Raw genomic sequence first — 22,644 nt, forward strand, 5'->3', positions numbered from 1 at the left:
TGTAATTTTGTGTTCACTGTGATACATTTTGGAAGATCTGCCTGGTATTATCTACTACATTATCTACTATCTATCTACATTATATTCTACATTATCCATCTTATTTTGTCTGGTAAAGGACTCTGGAACTGTGAAACTTTGAAAACAGCCATCAAACGAAGTTTGCTCCTGTAACCAAACACAGGGCAATATATATTGGTTGCGGTTCCTGGACGATGACAGCCTTTATCCGATTGACTGGACGTCACGTCCTTACAGTCTATATTATATTGAGCACCTATGACATATTATGCATTGGTGCATTAAGCAGCTCCAGTCGCAGCAGAAGCAGTTTAGAAGCTGATTAATGGATCTGACTGACCAGATCCATGTTATTATCTGCTGACTCAGAAGCATACACAGATATTTTTGCAAATGGCCACACAAACTAATACTAAATACTTTTGATTCTGCCGGTCGCCGCGTGCAAAAGTGCACACATGTGCCTGAGCCGGGAATCGAACCTCCAACCTCTCGCTCATAGGACAACCTCTTACCACCGCGCCACTATGTGATTTTAGTTTTTCTTCCTATTCCGTGTGATTTGGAATCCCGGCATCAATGGTTTGATGATTTTGTTTTCTTTTTTTGTTTAGAGAATTATTTTGAACTTGAATAAATTGTTCATGTAGCTCTGACGTGTTGCAAGCATTCCTTTATTTATTTATTTTTAGCAGTTTATTGCCTGTCCACGCATCATTGAGTGGGCTGCTCTGCATGCACCCACTCTCACAGCTCAGGAAAACTGAGATGCTCACTGGTGGCTCTTGTGATTTGAAAGTTGTTATGATGCTTGTACAGGTAAATCAACATGATGAATACACATGGTTGGTTATCTAATCGATGCACAGAAACGTTTGGACACTATCGATCAATTACAGGAAAGGGCTCAACAGCATTAACGCGCATGCAGCCACACACGCAATGTTCAGCGAGTTGATCCACGCTCCGAACAGGAGGCGTTTGATTCCCGCACAGTGAGAGCCCGCCGGTTTATCAGCCCTCCCAGAACCGCTCCATTCACGCCGCTGCGCGCTCATCCGCTGCGCTGAGACGCCGAGGACGGTCTGAAACAGCTGGGAGGGGAGAGACAGCGACATGGGGACGAGACCGCTGCTCACGCTGCTCCTTCTGGCCGTCCTGTCGCGCAGTGTCCGATGTCTGAACGGCGACGAGGACCAGATCGAGGACGCGGAATGCAAGATGAAGAGCGTCACCGTGTCGGCGCTGCCGTTTCTGCGGGATAACGACCTGAGCATCATGCACAGCCCGTCGGCCTCCGAGCCCAAGCTGCTGTTCTCCGTCCGGAACGACTTCCCCGGGGACGTCGTGGTGGTGGACGACCTGGAGAACACCGAGCTCCCCTTCTTCGTCTTGGGTGAGTCGCGACTGTCTCCGCGGTTTGTCTGCCGCTAATCAGCGACGACACCTGCGCCTCTGCGCCTCTGCGCGTAAGCGCGTTAGCGCGTTAGCGCAGGCCCGGCTACAGACCGTGGAAGGCAAACGCTATTAGCTGCCATGTAGCTTCTGTTACTGATAACTGTGGGACCAAAGCAACACTGAGCACTTTCAATTACAGCAATAGGCCGCGTAGCACCCCAATGCTAGAAAAATTGTCATTTCTCAATAAAAACATTACAGGAGCCCCAGTTTTATTTGTTTTTTTCGGTAGCATGCGAAGAACACAACAGTTGTGCATTTATGAGTGTTTGAAACTGTTTTTTTTTATTTTTTATCTGTCTCCATGAGTATATCTGGCCCATCATTTCCATTTGAATTGTTTACTGCAACGGGAGTGACCCGTGGTTGAAGCATTTTGATATTTTTGATGTGTGAATATTTGTGGAGAAACATTTCCTTTGGGTCACTTCAGCCTTCACTTTGCTGGTTGCTGTCCATGGTGCTGAATCCCATCCGCAGCGCTTCGTTCCAAGTTCCTGGGAGCCCTTTTTGCTGCTGGGGCCACTGAAACATGCTGTGAGGCTCATTGCAGTTTGCAGTGTAACATTCATGGCACCCAGATTTGCCAGCTTTATGTCTTCTGAGGATTTTCTCCCTGTGACTGGTAGTGCTTTGATAAGTGTTATGTTGCCCAAGTCATCAATCAATAGAACGCATGTTAAAAAAGCATGTCCAGCAGGTGTTGGCTGATATATCTACATCTTTCCTTTTCTATGTGGTCACTTTGGGAGGTATTTTTCTTTATATCATTGCATTTCCATTCATTTTAAATGGATATTGTAGTTTCTCTCTGTTGTGCTGTCTTTATATTTCTCACCTACAAATGCTGCTTTAACTGCATGGCTGAAATTAATAGACTGATTGTCATGTAATTCAACACAAATACCACTAAAATTGCCATCCACACATGTAGGAGACCTCAAAATAAAAATGCACAATCACATTCCCGTGAGGCCTATCAGACTACGTCTGATCTGGATGTAAGTAATATTCAAGATCCGGTTGTCTGGGATGAACAATGAGATAACAAAAGACGATGTTTCAGATTTTTAGCTGAAACTATTTGGATTAATTTGTGTACCTTACTTGCCACATGTACTGATCTAGATCCTGAATAAAACCATTATTGTAAAAATATAGTTTTTCTTGAATAACTGAATCAACTTAAGTAGAGCGAGAAGCATGCAGAACTATGGCCAAACTGGCATTTATTCACAAAGATGGAAAATGCCAATAATAATATTCTTTAAGAGTATTAATAACTTATACTCCAGTCTATTGTGGCGCATAGGCCAAGATAAAATGCAATGCATTTGCTCGATACTAGTCAAATAAGAACAATTTAACACTAAATGAGCAGCCTTGTTTTGGTCAACCTGAAGCCTTTCTCTGCCAGTTTTACAAGCAGCAGACCATATAATAGAACATTAATTTTGGGGAAGAAGGAAATAACCGAAGGTCTAAGCACATCAGATGTGATATCAGATTCTGTACAGTTGCAAACAGATTTCTTGGACTGACACTGAGTATTATTTTTGTCAAAACAAGACAAAAATGGAAGATGTAGTTCAAATATGTATTCTTCAAATCACATGCATTGGTTGACTGGCATTTCAAATACCACTGGTGATACAGAAGCTGGGTTACTCCTCTGGCATCAGAGTGAACACAGGAACTAGATGGAGACAGTAGTAATCTTGAGTTCTCCTTTCTTTAATCATGTTTCTCAGAGGCTGGACATTAGCCAAATATCCATTAATCCACTCCAAATTATGTCCAACAATTTCTTTATTTATTTGACAGTCATTAGTCTGACAGACTTTGACACCACATCCAATGAGGAGGGAGGAGCAAATCGCATCCCTTCTTTAATCAGCCTTCCCAGATACTCCACCTGACCCATTCAATACTACAATTTTCCTGAGAGGCCTTTGCAACATTTTTTTTTTGGTTGTGTGTTCTCCTAACTCGATGCAGAAATACCGGTAAGTATTTTAGTAAAGGACTGATGTTTTGCTAATTCAGCTATTCTTGTTGTCAGCAGCAGTGTTACACGTGGAAGACTATTTATATATATATATATATATATATATATATATATGTACCTGCATCTCCCCCACTGCAACCCAATCCAACTGTGTGGGTGTGGGTGCGTGTGTGCGTCCACTTGGATTGTGTGAAACCTCTTGGCCAGAGGGATGTGTGTATGTGACAGGATGCGGAAACTCTGTCCGGATCAAATCGAGCCATCTTGACTTTCCTAAGGGCAATTGGGATATACGGATGATCGTGCACACAACTGGGATGCATAAGAGTAATAAATGACTTAACAATAAAGCAATAGAAAAATAAATTACACTTTGAATTAAACAAAACATTTAGCATTAGAAAATGCCACTTTATTATTTATGGATGCACCTTCTCAGGAAAGTCAAGTTGCATTAATTATTGCAGCTCTATCAATAATAAACAGAAGGCACTTTGAAAATAGTTTATTCAGTTTTACTACTAAATCCCATTTTTTTGTTGTCAGCTTTGCCTTGTTATGAATAATTATAATATGTTTATCCTCTACTATTTTTTTTTTTTTCTGAACCCTGTACTTTTCAGAGTACTGATGGAACCACTTCAGGCCTTTGTTCTTAAGAGTTTTTTTTGCAGCTGTAATACTTCATTAGTTTTTATTTATGCACATACTCAACCTCACCCAAAATCATACACACACAAAGATTTTAATTATTTTTGAGGCAGCTCATTTATTTATTTTTCTTTCATTTCATTTAGTATGCAACATTTGTAGTAAAAAGTATCAGAACATCTGTACAAAGTACTATATATATATAACAAACATTTGGTTGTTGTGCATATTGTACTATTCAACAAGAAGATAGCTCTCTTGGTACTTGTGCTGGTTCTCTCATTATCGTACCCCCTACAGCACTTTAGTATGGACCATTGAATTGATCCTTCTGTTTTCCCTCTTACAGTTACTACAATATACTCTTAATAAAATATTTTAAATTAAAGCCATTTAAATTGAAAAGCCGTGTTGCATTGCCGAACCTTCCTTCTCTTTATCGTGAAACATATCAGAACGACTTGTGGAAAACTCATAAGGCTATAACAACAAACAATAACAATTTTAAATGACCATTTTTTTAAAAAGTTGTACCTTTTTATTCAGTACCTATATTGAAGTTAAACTTTAGAAGCACACAGGTTGGTTGTTTGGAGAAATAGAAACACATTGTGTAATAGTTGTTCTGATGGGTTGTAATGCTTCCACACTCCCATTTAGGCTCTTATGATGTTGCACTATTACAGAGCGAGTATTTATCCTTGTATCCATCCAGTAGGGAGTGTTTGATTGGAAAATGACTGAACCTCACTTCACATTACCAAATCATGAAGATTAAACCTTATTGCTGACGACTGTGGCTACTTCAATCAGTAATATAGAGCGCTGCAGCTTATCACAGCAGCAACGGTGAGTCATGTCATGTCTTTTATCTGCAGCCAACTTAGAATAGAATATAATAGTACTTTATTGTCATTACACACAGTGATGCAATGAAATAAAAGAGGCTCTGCGCAGTGCACTGCAGGTCCAAACAATACAAATACACACAACGGATAAGACTTCAGTATGATAGATATTAAATTGCACAGTGACCAACTTCCTGCAGTTATTAGAATTTTAGAGTTGCAGCGATCAGAATACTTTTTTAAAGAGTAGATTTCAGTGTTTTATTTACAGGCTAATAATTGTAGTTATGTGTTTATTTCAGGAGGAGAAAAATGATCTTTTTATGAGGCATGTTGAGATTCTGCAGAGTAGTAGGTTGAAATGCTTGGCTGTGTTGGTGTGTGGGCGTTTGGTGCAATTTAAATTCCTCATAGCGTCTAACATTTTTCTAACCAATTTGCCTCCCAGTGAAACATCTAAGATGCGATTTGATTTTGAAGGATTCTATGATGGACAGTAAAATCTGGCTTCATGGCTTTTGCTTCTTGTTAGTGCCAGAAAAGCATGGCTACGTCATTAGAAATTTACCCTATTGGTGCGGTGCCATGCGAGGTGAGGCAACAGCGTTGCTCTCTGGGAGATGTTCGAGGTGTATTTGCTCTGGCAGTGATTCTCACATCTGGGACAGAAGCCTGGAAAGAAGTCAGCCATTCACTGCCTCCCATTCAGATCTGCTATCTGAATAACAGTTTGGCTGGTACAGTTCAGATCCATGCCAGTAAAGCTTTTATTTTGTCATCAGTGTAAATTGGGTTCAACTCCACTGATGCGACTTCACATTACACGGTTTTTCACATTTTCCAGCTACAAAAAAACTGTAAGTGGGTAAGCAGGAAGCAGTGGTGATGCTTTTCTTCAGAAAAAAACAACCCATATATATATATATATATACATTTAAATACATTATATACATTTAAAATATACCGGTGTGTGTGTATATATATATATATATACCGGTATATTTTAAATGTAGTGAAAAATCACAATATAAAATGTTTTTTTTTTTTATTTTGAGGATGATGATGATTCTAATTATTTTTTTCATGTTATTTTTATTCGTTTGATATTGAAAGACAATACAATATTAATACTTTTAGTAATCTTGATACTTAGGCTCACCAAGATAAATAATGATTATTTAAGAATTTTTTTGCATTGAATGAATGTCTTTCTGTTTTAATGACCTTGTTATACGCCTCGAACTGGGTGCAATTATTCTTTTCTTTCATGCGAGTGTTGGAGTGACAATAAACATTTCTTGATTCTTGATAATTATACATAAAGTGCTAACCATCAATATATGGATGTTTCTGAAAGAAAAATGACAAATACTAGAATTAAAATAATTAAAAACTAAGGAATGAATAATGCTACCACCTGAGGCCAGTGTGCATATATTGTTAATATAACCAAATAATCATTTCTGTTTTTTTGGCTGAATATATTTGACTGATAAGTTGTTAGCTGAAGGAGTTTACTTCCATTTATTATGTTGTTGTATTATCAGTGCTCTGTTTTATGTCTTGGCCACAGGTGTCATTTAAAAAAAATGATTCAGAACCTTTCTTCTAAATTACCAGCTTTCAGTTCCAATCCTATCAAAGCTAATTTGTGTCCATTTTTTTAACACAGTGCAGATATTATGCTGCTGTGCTGCTGTGAGAGAAGATAATGACTGGATCAGTGTCAGTCATCAGTGGGAAAAGATCCACAACTCTGCAAATCATGCCAGCTATGTTTCAAAAACTTTCAACATGGGATGAGACCATGGGTATCCACCATTTACTCCCATCATAATGAATATATTCCAGAGCTGTCTAATGACTGTGCATGCAAGGTGCCAGAGAGCCTGCTTGGTCCAGTCAGCACATGCCTTCTTCATTAATTGGATTTCCATGCTGACTGGAGTGTTTTTCCTTGGCAGATGTGAGTTGCATAATCTTAGAGTACCTATATGAGCAGCTGTGGAGTCAGGGCTGGTCAGCGCTCACTGCTTGGAGGAGAGCTATGGCTTAACAAACTGGGGGCCTTTTTTTGAAGCAATATCTGTAGATATATAAAAAGCGGTCTGATATAAATCTCAACATAACCAGTAATAAAAATGCTGTACACAAATAAAAGGTGTGCCATGCTGACAAACACGTCTTATTTAGGTAGTCTGGTCTGGTCATTACAATTACATGGCCTACTTTACTTGTGAATCATAGATATTCCGATGCTCATCCACACTACATTCAAAAGAGAAACCGGTTAAGTATTATACACCACGCTTTGGAATTTTCAGGGTGAGCTTTTCAGAGTCCGTCAGTGTTCCGACTCTTTGGGTGTTTGTTCTATCCAACAACAGTCAAGATTCGAGAGGGGGGGCGCAATAATTTACAGATCGAGAGTGACAGAAAAAGATAGTGTAAGGTATAATGCTGCAAGTGAATAGTTTCCATGGTAACATGATTTTGTACTTGGATGTCTTAAAGTTTTTTCTATTGCAGTCACAGGAAGGAAGGAAGGAGTCATTTGATGTGAATAAAGCTGCTATCTGAAAGTAAAACACACCAATGAGCTGCATCCAGTTCTGACATTTACTGAATTAAACTTGTGACACCACAATTTATTTGTTCATGATCTAACATGTAAAAATACTGTAACTGCACCTCATCAGTGATGTCTCTGCCTCACGGCTCCCACTGTTGCCTCCTTCGGTCTCAGCGGCCGTCTTCAAAGGGGATTTTTGAGGTATAGAGATCTATTTGTGTACTTTGCAGTTATTCAAGGACATGGTCGTTTTAAGAGATGAAATGGAGAGCAGCTGGGCTTCTTCTTTAGTTTGAAGAGGATTCACCTTCCTTCCATAGTGTAGATTGTTGGGATCGTAAGTTGTTGTGAAACTGCCCTGATTCTAAGAATGCTTTGATGGGTTTGTAGGGTAGAGTTTGTAGGGTCCGACACCTCTGTTGATGATGACATTGTCTTCTTCTGTGGTGATGGTCCTTGAGCTGCAGGTGGACAGCTGGCTGCGTTATGTGTTGTGCGTGTGCAGCAGCATTTGATTTCTTTTAAACAGAATGTTATCCAGCTGACGTATGCGTGCTTTTGCCTTGGCGTGAACCAGTCTTGCCTCAGGTGCTACTGGGTAAAGAAAAACCTGAGGAATAACAGCGTTTTTGCTTTTCGTCTTGCTTGATTTTTGAAGTTAAGACTGTAGAAACACGCTGCTCCATTGAGTCCGAACCATGCTTTTGTTAGGATTACTTCAGATGCCAGTGCACTTGCCAGTCATACCTCATTTTAAGACCAGCACTTCCATAGGAGCATGTAAATGTTACGTTCATACAACATGGGAACTGGGTAGGAAAATGGCAACACTAGCAATATCTATTTTTCCCGTCTCCCATTCAGCAGATAAGGATTTTAAAAATGGCACTGCTGTGTTGTAGTCTGTCAGGCAAGGGAAATCAAGGAACACAGGATCTCATCTGTATGCTGGCTCACAGAGGCCAGCGTTGGTGGGACGGCAGCTGGACAAACAACGAGACAGTCGCTGGAAATATTTTTGTCTTTTTTTTTTACACTAAGGTGTTGTAATTTATGTTGCCCCATGAACAGCAAACTCTCGAGAGGTTTTAAAGCAAATGAAAATGAATATTGAGAAATGCACACACGAGCACTGGGAAATACATTCACCTGCATAATATAGAAAATATTCCCAAGAGTTTGCTCGATTAGCTTCTGTTGGTGGTGGTGGTGGGGGTTTGTCTGATGGAAGCGACCAACTAGTTTCTCGGTTTCCCCCTCTGATGCCCTGATTTCATCACCCTGGTAAAGCAATATATCTTAATTTGCCACCGTCATCAGCGGCTGGCCTTGATCTGTCAGTTCGTCAACCTCTGGGAGGTGTTACGCACGAGAAGGGTGTTGGTTCAAAGGCAACACGACATCCAACCAGTCATTTTTAGGGAGCCGGGACATTTTAGGTTCCATGGAAGCTAGTTTGGATTCTTTAAATGTGTTTGATTAAACTGAACTTTGATATCAGGAAAGCATTTATAGTGAACCGAGAATATTAGATCAGTAAACAGAATCCTATACAGTATGTGAACATGCACTGGCTTAATCTTGATGTACTGATTCCATTGCATTGGAGATTCGCATCTGTGGACAAAATGTATTACATAAATAAGAGCAGAAAATGACACGCCGCTTTGGGATGTACAGTATAACCACAATCCCATTTCCCAGTATACTTTAAGCCATTATTTTCTCCAAATGAAAAACATATTAATTGAGCACTTGGAAAGGCCTTTTTCTTTTTTTTATTAAATTCCAAGATATATTCTTGTCAAATAAAAAGTGTTTACACATATTTTTTTTTGTCTTTCTCTATCCAGAATCGGTGTGAATTTCTGATTACACAGTGTGTAACAGAATCCATGCATATCTATGTATCAACTGCAGCAGCAGTGTGATGTCGCCGATGGCACGGTTTCTGCTCAGCAAGCCAATCCTGGGTTGAATCCACGCCTCGTGTCTGCAGAGGTCTCCATACGTCCGTTAATCTGTTTGACGTTTTGTCTGGCGTTTGTCCCAGCCAATACGCTACTAAAATAAATAAAGGTAAATTTAAAGTTTTATGATTTTATTTTCTTCATAGGTGGTAAAAGATGTTAATGATATTCCAAATGCGCTATCAACATAAAAATTAAACGAGCAACATAATATCATAGCGCAGTGCAAGGCACAATAAGTCGGCAATAAATATGTGTAATAGCTAACAAGTCAGGTCGTCATGGTAATGGCCATTCATTTGTTCTTCTTGGGCCATTTATCAGAAGGACGGGTGGTGGGTGTGGCTGGAGCCTATCCCAGCTGACTATGAACAAGAGGCGGGACATACCCCATGTGTGATGCCAGCACATTGCAAGGGCCACACGGAAGACAGACAACCAATCACAAACACACCCACACCTAAGGACAATATAGCGTGACCAATTCACCAGATTTTGGTGGTGGGAGGAAGCCAGAGAGCCCGCGCAGAGAGCATTCAACCTCTGCAGGGGAAAGCCCCAGGTGGAATTGAACCAGTGACCTCCTTGCTGTGAGGCAGCAGCGCAACCAACTGCACCACCGTGTTGCTGGTAATGGCCAATGATGTGAATGTTATCCTAACACTACTTTAGAGCTGCCCACACCAGCTTGCTGCGTCTGTTGAATTTCTTTGTCATCAAAGTTATGCTTCAGATTTATTTAACATCAGCAGGTAATCTGCATGTGGTCATTTTTCTCTTTTCTTTAAGGGATGGGCATATTGAAAAGAACAAAAGTAACAAACTGAATGTCATTCAGCAACCAGGAAGACTTTAGGGAACAGTGACATCAAAAGTAAAATCAAAACATTGAATCAAAACTGTTGTCTTGGATTTAGTGAAATGGTTGACCTCACATACATAATGGGCCATACAGTATAATGAAATGATGGGCATCATCATGTTGCATATGCCTAATAAAGAGTCACACTTCTCCATGAACCTTTTTCAGGAATTATTTGGCAGTTTGAATTTAATTGCGGCTCAATGACATTGGTAACGTCTTGGGACACTGATTTGTGCGCATGTTATTTTCCAATCCAATCAGCTGTCTGTCTCATTGGCTGGTATGGCCATTTTAAAAGAGACTGACATCATTGATGGGAATGCAAACAAGACTTTGTGTTTTACACTTTTATGGAATAAATCCGATTTGCCAAACTTACCCAGTGCCTAGTTATACTTTGTTAGAATTTGCATCAGTTGGTTGTATTTTCCTGACTTACAGAGTTGTGTGATACATTTGAATTATTATTTTTGTGTGTGTTGTTTACTTCCCTACTGTGTACCTACTGGCACGTCTCAGTCTCCCTTTGGCATCTCCTGGCCTTGTTATGTCAGTCTTCCAGTCTGAACCACGAGAAATAGTGTTACTTTAAGATCTATCAATCACAACTCAAAATAGGCCACATATCATTCTCTATTTTGCCTCTCAACGCACTGTTTTTGACATTGTTCTTGGCATGTGGTTTGAATGAAGTAGAATATGAACTGGGGTGTGTGATTAATCTTTTACAGGTTTTTAGTGGGCCAGTTTTATAAGTTCGGTTGTAATTGTAGCTTAAAGCTAGTAAGCAGACTGTTGGTGAAACACTCCTCGCTCACTGCGGGAACTGCAGATTTACTGTCAGTATATCATGTGAATATTCCAGTTTAAGTGTGATTTATATCAAACATGCAAATGTTTTATGTTTAACTCTTGTAGCAGGCTTTATTTTCTGAAGTATTCCACTGCCAAAATCTCGTTTTAGCTTTCGTCCCCGAGGCCTGGTACATTATCATCCCTCATGCTAGCTTTGATTGGGGCTGCTGCCTAATTGTTAACTAAATGACATAGATTATGATGGGCATCCCATTATTATACACGTACAGCGTTGCTAAATGACCACAATATCAGCCATGCGTGAGAAATGTCCCGGTAAGAATGGTGCCTCCTGTCTGCACCCAGATAATACGATTAAAAAGTTGCTGTTGCTAAAATGATGTAGTTTATCAGCCAAATAATAGAGTGTGCTCAAGTTCCTGGTATTTTCTGAGTTTTAAATGGTCTTGCATTTATTGATTTTCTCTCTCCATGGTGATGGAAAGTTTGTTTGTCCACTAGCTCCAACGTAAAAACTGAGTGTCAGATTCTCCTAAAACACGATGATGATAAGATCAGATCAAATAAAATAGAAATGTATTAATCCGGAAGGAAAAATAAAAAAATACAAATATTCAAAGTACAAATATAAGCACTGAAGAGAATAAAGATTACAACAATATGAAATGACGAAAGAACAAACAATAGGTGAATATATAAATATAAAAGTTCAAGGAGTAAAAGTAAATAAAGTCCAGAAAAGTCCAGATGATGTCAAGATGTAACAGAACAATTATTGCATCTGATAGTGACCACAATAAAGCTCCTGATGTAGAAAATGGTATTACACATGGTAATATTAATGGGTAGTGAAGTTAGCTGTCCTCCCTGCAGAAAGGGGAGGGGTTATACAATCTGATGGCCACAGGTAGAAACACCTCCGGTGGCATTCTGTTGTTATTCTTGGTAACCTCAGCCTATGGCTGCTGGTGCTCTTATAACCCTCCAGCATGGCGTGAGGAGGGGTGAGCGATGTTGTCTCTGATGCTCATCAGTTTCCTCGGCATCCTCCTCGCTGACACCACCACAAAGGACTCCAATTCCATGCCTACAATAGAACCTGCCCTCCTGATGAGTTTATTCAGTCTATTTGTGTCTTCAGCCTGCTGCCCCCAACACACCACAGCAGAGAAGACGGCACCACCGAGTGATGAAACAGCCGCAGCATGGTTTGACAGCCGTTGTAAGGTCTTAGTCTCCTGTTTATTATCAATGCGGACAGCCAGGTATTTATAATTGTCCCCTATGTCCACCTCTGTTTCATGAATGGAAACAGGGTTCAGGCAGGTCCTCCGATTGTCCCCCATGATGGGGACTTGTTTGCAAATGTCAAAAAAGGATTGATTTAAGAAGACTATGTCTGTGTCCTTTCTCAGTTAAATTCTTAACTGCAGCCTCTGGTCCTTTTATGAAATAGGTACATGGCATTGAATGCTGGACAAAAGAGAGACCAACAAATACAAGGGAGTATTTATTATACACTGCTGAAGTTGTTCCAGTGAGACATACCTGTTTTCAAGTTCATGCAGCTTTTTCAGACATGGTGTAAATACAATATTTTTAAATTGAATCAGGACCTCATGGCTTCCGGTCACTGTGATTCATTCGCAAAAAACCTTTTTCCACATCTATCTACTTCGGATATGGCAAGAAAAAGCACAAACAAAAGGAATGTGCAGTGAGTCAGGCGAAGGCACTGCTCCAGTGAGATGTGTCATTAAGTCACTTGGTCGAGCGTGTCAAGGTGGATGTAGCATCTGGAAACCAAGTGGATTAATGGGGAATGCATTTTTTACAATGTCAAGACCAGCCTGAGGCCGTCTGGTAGGGCTGGGACAGAAGGCTGTGGATGTCAGACATGCCATGTTCGTGAAATATTTATATGGCTATCAATTTTCAATTTGTCAGCGATTGCTCCCTTGGGCAGCTGATCACCTATGAACCATACAGGTGGTAAAAATAGAGCCAAGGTTAAATGGAAAATAGCACCTAGGTGTGGGGTTAAAGAGGGACAAAATGTTTAACAAGGTTTTGCTAAACATTTGCCTCTGCCTTGACTTTAACTGGAGTAGTTTTGTGTATTAAACAAACTGTGATGTATATCGGGTATATATGAGCTACCATTGGTCTGCTGATCTCCCACCTTTCTAGAGATAATGCTACAAAGGTGTCTGTGTTGGTTTGAACATTTACCATTTAAAAATACAATTTAGATGATTTGTCCTTTCAAAATCTGGGTTTAATAAACTTCTTCAACAATTAGAAGCCATCAGTTAGACATATTGTTTTTATTATTTAGGGTAGCAATACTGTCCCTCTTCCCTCTATCTGTCTGCCACTGTTCTATTCAACCTACGAGCTGCCTGCCTCTGTTTGGTTTTTTAAGTACACGTTAAGCACTGCTTCTACATCTTCCTGCCATTCACTGTCACACAGGTGACAGCAGCAGCCTAAGCCTGCATCTTCACATTCATATTTCTCAAGTACTATAGCAATCATATGGTTATAGCAACTCGCACAAACAATCAGAGCACAGCGGGGTAGAAGTAAAAGAGCTCTGTCTTGTCAAGTTGCCTTTTGATTTGCTTGGTACTTCCAGGAGAAAAGATAAATCAAAATCAGTAGTTTATTGCCATTGTCAATGAGTGTTCACTGACTAGGAATGTTTCTCGGTGAAGTCGTGCTACATGTAACAGTAATGAAAAAATACAAAAAACATACAAGTACAGACACATCACAAAAACAGCAGCATCGGGAGTGGATACGCAGATGTATATTAGCAGCAGTAAAACTAGCGTAATCACGCAGTGCAAATGGAACAGTGCAAGTTGTCAGTTATGAAATAGCTGGAAGTCAAAGATCACCAGCGAGCAGGGAGGTCGTGTGTGTGTGTTTGTGTTTTGAGGCATTCCTTAAACAAGGTGTGACATTAAGCTGATGATTAAACCCCCTGAAGGTGACAGGTGATGGAAGCAAGAGACAACTGAGCAAGGCAGCAAAAAGACGGCTGACGCCAGTGGAAGGGGAGAAGGTGAAAGGGAAGGTGAACGACAATTCTGAGGACAAGAAAAAATGAAATGCACGAAGAAAGATGAAGCCAGTGAGGGAAAGAAGGATTTGCATTAGGAGAGGATTGAAAGACAAATAAATGAAGTGAGACACAAGCCAGTCGGTCTATTGAATAAGTGGCGGACATTGTAATTCAGCCCGGGCCCAGGAGCGGATGCTGATGAAGCTTGGCTTTGTGGGCTCTGTGGTAATGTCATTGGCTTTCAGATACACGTATTATTAAACTCCAAATGGTGAAACATTTTTCATTTGCTGTGTCCATGAGCAGGAGAGCCAAACCAAAGCATTAAGCTGCCGATAGCTGCCAATTTGTACATCTGAGGATTTGGCACTTTGGTCATTTGACTGAAACATTCTGCTAACATCCAGTCCTGTATAATAACAACCCCCCCACCCCAACACACACACTTGTCGTGCTGTATTTGTAGTGACTGCCTTGCATACATTTCATTTGTATGCCGTTCGGGGAGTTTTGTTGATTCGTCTCACTGGCTTGGCAGACTTCAGATCGTTATGGCAGACATGGGCATATTTTGCTTTCATTATTAGCCAAGTGGCCTGCCCTGCTAATAGTCTTTTATTTCTTGGGATATGTTTTTCCCCGGCTTTTGCTGGCTGGCCGGGAGGAGGCATCTTTCTCTCCGCAGTGGAGAATGTGCAGCTATAGATGCTAGCCCAGTCCTTCAGTCTTTGGACTTTCTTCCTCACCGCCTCTGGCCACAACAGCATTCTGAAAAAGTCACTTGTCTGTTATTGTTTACCTCAGTCTTATCCAGTATGTGTTCAAAAATCACAAGATATAATGATTTGATTTAACCTACCGTACTTATTTTGGATTGGATCTGAGATGTCCTGTTTTGTTTGTTTGTTTGTTTACATTAAAGTTGCAAAAAGCGTAATTCACTTTTAACAGAGTTGAGAATGTACATGGCCTGCAATATGCTGGTGACACGCCCAGGGAGTGCCCCGCCTCTCGCCTGGAGTCACCTGCGATAGGCCTCAGCAACACCCGTGACCCTCAAGGCTGTAGATGAGACGATTGAGTTCGACAGATCACTTTCTCTCTTTGCTGTATGAAAAATCGCACCCATTTTACTTTCAATACTTTTTGATTGTATTTATTATTCAGATAAATTCCCCAAAAAATGTATTGTGACCTCAAATAAAGGACAAAGTCAGTGTTACTCACATGTAAACTGGCATTACAATCACAGCAAGCAGTGAGTCAGTGTTTTTGGTCAGTGTTTGTGCCTGTTGAAGTTTGGATGGAAAACAAAAAAACATATTTTAGTGACTCTAAAGGTTTTCAACAGTATGCAGTATTTCCCAAAGACTATACTTGACTCTAAGTTCACCAAAGGGTTAGAGGATGTTGTATACTAATGAATCCTCACATTACATGAGACACAAACCATAATATCTGAGGATTACAAATAATATTTGCTAAAGAACAAAAATGGGGGTAAAACCTATACTAAACCCCCTTCTTCCGGTCTTTGGAGGGGACAGACATGTGTCTCTCTGCTCCCGCTCCGCTATCTTTTGTCTAAATAACGAAAATCATGGGATTGATTAGTTGGTCTCTCGGTGCGATTGACATTATTTTTTTATCGAGGAGCGGCAACCCGGGGGAGCCTAGCGGCCCAGATGGGACATTCGCGGCTGGCTACATAAGGGATGCCTGGGACAAATGGAGGGTCGTCTGTCTCGTGGTCCTGTCTGTGGAAGACATTGAGGATATTTGGCGATTTGGCTTAATGGGGATGGGGCATCTCCTAATTGGGAGGGGAGTTGCCCTGGTGTACCGGAAAGTCTCCAAGACGGCGGCTTTCAAAGAATTTGATAAGTTGTCCACTGATCTAAAATTGATTTTCGTGACTTTTGTGGACCGGGTGGTGGCTCAAAATAAAGTCCCCTGTTTCGGCTGAAAAATTAGATTATTTTTACTCACCAGACCCTCCCCATCCAAGAGAGAGAGCCACACGCAGCTGGCCCATTATCTGTCTCTGTAACCATAACATCTTATCCCAAGGCCAGGTCGCAGTGTTCTGTGGCTCCTATCTTACACGCATAATCTTTATATGCATGAACTAAACTGATATTGGTCATCTGTCCCCACCAACTCTGTCCTGAACCCTGTAGTCCCCCCACCCCACCACCCCCACCCCTCTGACCAGGGCTGGACAGCATCCTTATCATCGTGGGGAAAATCCCAGCAGCATTCCAGTCTGTGTTTGTTTAATGTGTACTAAATGTGTTTGTAACTGAAACTTAGCCTATCCTAAAGACGCACAGCAGCCTGTTAGTGCGCATGTGCCGCATTTCCCACTGGGATCAATGAAGTATTTTGATTCTGATATAACTATTTCCTTTGAAGAGATGTTCATGCCTCTTCCAGCTGCTCCAGTGAGAGCAGAAGGTAACAGCATTACTGTCGATGACGGCTCAGATAACAGCAGGTTCAACTTTTTATGGACTTGATTGCAGAGACAAATGCACTCTCTCCTTATGATTGTGTTTCATTGCTTCAGATAATGGAGGGACTGCTTTAGGTAACAATAATACTGCTTCAGAATGAATGGCATTAACAGATGCAAATTATTAATGTGGAAACATTTGTTCAGTTTGCATTTCTTGTGTGCTCTACGTATAAAATACGTAAAGCCCTGTGGTGGGTGTGAGACACATCCCTGTACATGGGGTATGTGCTTGTGACGGACGTTGCACCAGATCCGGTCCTCGTTGGTTGAAGGTTAAGTGAGCATCTGCTGGTCTCAAAGCATATGGCCATTATGCTGTGGGTCTGCCAACACAGGAGAAGGTGCTGGCCATTACAATTTATCTAACAAGACCTCGTAACATGTTCTGTCCGCAGAATTAATAAAAAGGGCCAGAGGAAGCACTGCTTATTGAATCAACCGGCACACAAGGCATCGCTGTTTCCTCGGAGATTAGTTTGAGAGCCCCTGCGTGTCTTACCTCCTGATTCTAATCGCTACCTTGATTTGTAGATTCACATGCGTCAGTTCTTCTCATGAATGTCACATCAGACGGGAGAGAAAGATGTATTTTATTCAGTAGGACACATTATCTGATGTTCGACAGGCGAGGTTTAGAGAAGACACACACGCAAAGGGCAAGGACAGAACAGCAGGCATGCACAAGTGATTGCGTTCAGGATTTTTCATCTACTTACAAATGAATGTGTTTCACTTTTAAGATGTGCAGGCCCGGTTCTAATCTGCATATCATTTTTGTCCTCCATTCACCATCCATGTTGTTATTGTTTCTGTTATATTTCCACATGCCGTCTTTCCTGATTTGCCACATGTACTAACAGATGTTCTTCGTGTTCTTGTTCCAGAATAGAAAGACAGACGACCTGTCCTCACAGATGAAGCTGAGAAATTGTCTCTTTTTTGGGGGGGGTTGTGGTGGAGCAGCTCCCACATTTATATTCTTTACACTTTTTTTCCATGGCTGCATGCATAATAACCGTGGCTAACTCTCCCTCACTGGTCAGGAATGCTTGTTTTTAAGGACGGAGGAAACATTTCAAGGTTTCAGAGGCAAGCTGACAGCTGACTGAAAGTCTTTACTGGAGATATGTGGCTTCACGTTTGAAGTATCCGCAAACTCTTTTGAAGTAACAGCCCGCCACACATTGTCAGCTCCTATAATTATTTTTATGGATCAAATTATCAAAAAACATAAACGCTATTCCAAATCCCCGCCGAGCTATATTAATATGACAGCATTCTTTTCCAGACACTATGCCAGCATTGCAATTAAACCGCAGCCTGCTGTATTTACAAGACCATCACGTCCAATTAATGGATCTACAATTCAACAGCCCGAGCAACCCTCAAGAAAAGAAGTGCCGCTTTGCTTAATTACTGGAGATATGAAATTTTAATAAAGCTAACAGAAGAACTCGACACACAATCAGAAAGCCATTAAGTAGAAGAAGGAAATCCAACAGGGCTGGAGTAAAATTAGAAGATAGCTGCAAAACAAAAAGCCGAGTAACAACAGGCATTCTGAAATAGACATTTGATTAAAGCTTTAAAAATGTTTAGCAGGCACTGGATGTGTTATTCCATCATATCTTTCTTGGGGAATAACCACGTCAAACAGGATATAAATAGTTTCAAATACATATTCATCTTTTGATCCACCTATTTAGATACAATTATTTCCTCAGATTAACTTTTTCTAATAAAGCTTGGTACCTACATTATTGTTTTAAAAAGTATCTGTGCCACATTCGCACCTCTTCCTGTTGTTCTGGCGCCACCCAGCATCGTCTGCTATGACTTCAGTCATGTGACCTATTATACGTTGCTGTCAATGTCTGCTGATATTGTTCTCTTCAGAATAAGAACTGAACTCTGGCCAGCCCTTACACAAATGACCATTTTTGAAGTGCAATGTGACAATAATTAAGATGGATGTGGTCTTAGTTTGCTTTGGCTGCCACAATAACACAAACACTCTCCCATAAGGAGAAGGCAACGCTTGAGCGCGGTGATCATTACTATGGGCTTTTCTTCCAGGATAGTATTTCTGCAAATACTGAGCCAGCAACAGAATGAATGGGATGGAGTGTGATGGTGAAAATAAGCAAACACAATGTCTTTTCATTCCTTTATGACAGCAGTTATAGCCTGGCTGACTGCCACAGTGACACATCATCTTTCTTTCTATAAACAATCTATGTCTCAACGATGACTCAAAAAAAAAAAAGGAAAAGACAAATACGCTGTTTAAAGACACTCTGCCACTGTTGACTAGGCTCTGCCAAAGTCATTATATGTGAATGTATGGCTCTATAATGACTGCACTTTTAGATTATCTATACTTGCTTTATGTAGCACTGGCAAAGTGAACTTTGCCTTGGTTATTGCATTTCTATGGAGCTTTACTGACAATAGAGACGTGTGTAATAGGGTTAGGGATTAAATCCATGTATGACATTAAGATGATCGCCATGTCTTACAACCCGATAAAATGAGTGTGTCATTCTTTCTCAAAGGGATTTATCTTCTAATTGTATTTATTTATGGAGTTTATTGACGACTGACTCCTCAAACTCTTACAATTCTTTAAATCCTATGCCGTGTTTAGACCAGAGATGTCAAATGACGTCTACTGATGTGAATGCAAGGCTGGTGGTATCTGTAAAATGCAATGCATTCATCGTCTCGCAGCACAGTTCCGTGTCTGTGTGTTGCTATATCATTGGCTTAATGTCAGTTTGCACATTAACACCCACCAAGAGATATCATGGTGCACGATACATTCTTCAAGGCCACAGGACAAAACTTGAGGTGGAATTTTGTTTAATTCAAGCATTCTTCTTTCTATAAAGCAGCTGATCGAGGTTGACTGTCATTCCTCCCTAATGAGCAACGAGGAATGCCAGCAGCCTGCCTGCATTCAAATGATTTCAAGAAGCTTCTAGGCATGCACATCTGTTTTGAACTGTAAATGTCTGAAATCGTGACATTCTTCGCGATCAGTGGGATGAGCAGCTTCCTTCAGTGAAATGGTGAGGTCAGTGAACAATGCTATGACTGGAAGGAAGAATGCAAGTGGAAATGAATTATTGCAAACTGCATAAAAGCAATGGTAGGAAATGATTGCAGGATAAAAACATGCTATCAGGTAGCGAGCCAGATCCGCTCGTTTTTTTTTACTATCATCTACATTCCGACCAGCGTATTAAAGAAATGCTGTGACTGATATGTATTTACTGCATTCAAGACACAGTTTAACTTTGAGAAGAACAAATTAGTTTGTTTGAATCTGATAAAGTGTCAATTTCAAATGCTGGTTAGAGGGTTAATCTCATGGTTGATTAATGTCATGCCCGTCCCCCATGGTGAAGCTGGAGCTGCACACAGTGGCGTGAGCATACAGCAGTCCTAAAGAGAACACTGAGAGGCTCTACCCAGGAAGAACGCCTGGCTGTTGGGGTACGTTTGGGCAGTGTAAAAACACATAAATAATCATTTACATTTTCATTTCAAGACATTATTTTATCTAGTATTATTTTGCTATTAAACCCAAGTTATAAATTATATTATTGTTATAAGTCACTGGGATATTATTTTGAAGTCGTACCACCATGTATATTTAGATTTTAAATTACAACTCAAGAGGAACCCAGACGGAAGAGATCACCCTTAGATTGATGGGAGGGTCTTTTCTTTTTACACATCCAGGCTATTCTTAGACATCATATAACTACCATCCATGAGTGAAGAAAAGCGTATAAAATAAAGTGACTCTGCTGGACGGCATGAACGATTTTTAATTTCAGAGACTTTGTCAGAAGCATAATTGGTTTTGACATTTCATCAGCCTCAGCGCTATTATTTTGTCTTTTTTCTTCAGCTCACAAACAGAAAAGTAAATTATGTTCTGGCCTGTGACAACAGGAGAATCAGTCATGTAGTTGATGTGAGACTGTTTCACACTGAGAAAGATGTTATGAATCTCTATTCAATGTCCGATTGATCGGCAATTGGCATGCCCCATGTTCGGAAAAAAGCAAGCTGACTTGGATAAATAAATTAATATAATAAATATTATAGATGAATAGAAACGCCCCCTTGGTGCTCTTTCATGGAAATCCTGTCTGGGATTCTCTTGCACAGGAGACAAGGTGATGGGTCCTGTTTAGTTCACTAACATGAAATATTATGTTAAATCTTTTAATTAGTCATGCAAGATACAAATGTTTAATTTTAACTGTTTCACCATTTTTGCATCAGGATGCTCTGTATGTGATTCTTCAGTTACAAGTTATAACCTTTCGGTTTACCTTTTTAATGCTCATAATGTTTTTTAATCTGCAATATTAATTTCAATTATCAGTCCCTTATTTGTATCGATTACTTATTTATTTTGTTAATTTTTAATTTAAGTGTATAAGTTGTAGAATACACAAATACAGGTGGTTCACATTTATCTCATTCTTAGTTTTACCCTGACTAAATTGATTCTTTGTCACTGTTATATTTACAAATTGCCCAAACTATCCTGTTGACATTATGATTCCTGTTGCTGCATTTGCTCTTCTGTGTTGTTTATTATAATAATTCCACTGCTGTAACTATCATTTGCAGATGTATCATGAAGTGAGCTATCTTCAAGCACTCAGGCAGAGCACACAGGGGGATGTGTCATCTCTGATGCATTTGTTGTGTAGTTTCTTGTAGATGTCTACAGATTGCTCTGTTTTGTTTTCATAGAGAGCAGTAAATACACAGAGAGTTCAAAATTGAAACCTACCCAACCTTGGGGTCAATCCCACCCCCTCTCACCCCGAGTTGCTCTCTGCAACATTCTGAAAAAGTACAAACTTTTAGCTCATAGCTTTTGACAGCACTGAATCAGACCTAAAACTATAGCTTATTTTGGCTCTGATGCAGCCGCGCCTCTCTGTCTCCAGCATTGTCCCACCCACAGCACCATCTGATTGGTTACACACAGAGCCATGGCATGGGTAAAACAGCCAATCAGCATTGAAGCTAATTAAATGGTCAGTACTATATTTAATTAAAATGAAATGTAGGACTGATCATGTCTTCAAACTGAGTTGGACAGGTGTCTGAGCTCTAATTAAAACACTTCTAAAAACGTATTTATATAGACTGGCTTTTAATTGATTGAGTCCTCTGTTTTAATTACTTTTCATTTATTTTAATTTTAATTTTTAAATTTATTTATTTTTATATTTATTTAACATTGTTTTATTATTTTATGATTATTGCTGGGTACCTAGTCTCATCACTTGTGCCCTGGCGCCACTGTTTCTTTTAAACACCCATTTTACATTGATTAATGTTTGTTTAATATGTATTTTTTGTTTGTATGATTTGTTATTATCTGTAATAGCACTTTGCGAATTTTATTTCTAAAAAAGTGCTATATAAATAAAGTTTATTATTATTATTATTATTATATTTTAGTTTGGCAGGATTTACACCTCTTACGACAGCGCTGCTGTTGCAGATTCAGAGTTTCTCTTTCATTGCTCGTTCTTCTTTGTTGACTCTCCTGCAGCAGAGGGTTGGTGTGTTGCCAGGGCAACATGGCTAGAAGCTAGGAGGATTTACTGTCATCTTACAGGGGGAAGGTTGCATAGATCTATTCCCTCAGCTGCTTGTTCACTACAACAGCATCTTTGAACCAGGTCAGCATCCTATAGAGGCTGAAAGTTCCAACGTGGCTTTGGGCAGAGATTTTGATACTTGCTGCTTGTGTCAGAATATAAAGTGCATGAGAGGAGTTCTGTTTCTTCTTGTTTTGGTTGTGAT

At 40.1% G+C, this 22,644-nt stretch overlaps 1 protein-coding gene across 1 annotated transcript in view; it reads left to right on the forward strand.

The window, feature by feature from the left end:
- The first annotated feature begins 1,137 nt into the window (after window positions 1-1,137).
- The window catches only part of astn1 (astrotactin 1), a 212,818-nt gene continuing 191,311 nt past the window's right edge, over window positions 1,138-22,644 (forward strand). Inside the window, exon 1 of the mRNA XM_068748822.1 lies at window positions 1,138-1,417. Within this exon, the coding sequence (XP_068604923.1) occupies window positions 1,138-1,417 (280 nt within the window). The remainder of the gene's footprint in view (window positions 1,418-22,644) is intronic.

This window comes from Brachionichthys hirsutus, chromosome 15 (genome assembly GCF_040956055.1).
Source record: "Brachionichthys hirsutus isolate HB-005 chromosome 15, CSIRO-AGI_Bhir_v1, whole genome shotgun sequence".
Taxonomy (NCBI): Eukaryota; Metazoa; Chordata; class Actinopteri; order Lophiiformes; family Brachionichthyidae; genus Brachionichthys; species Brachionichthys hirsutus.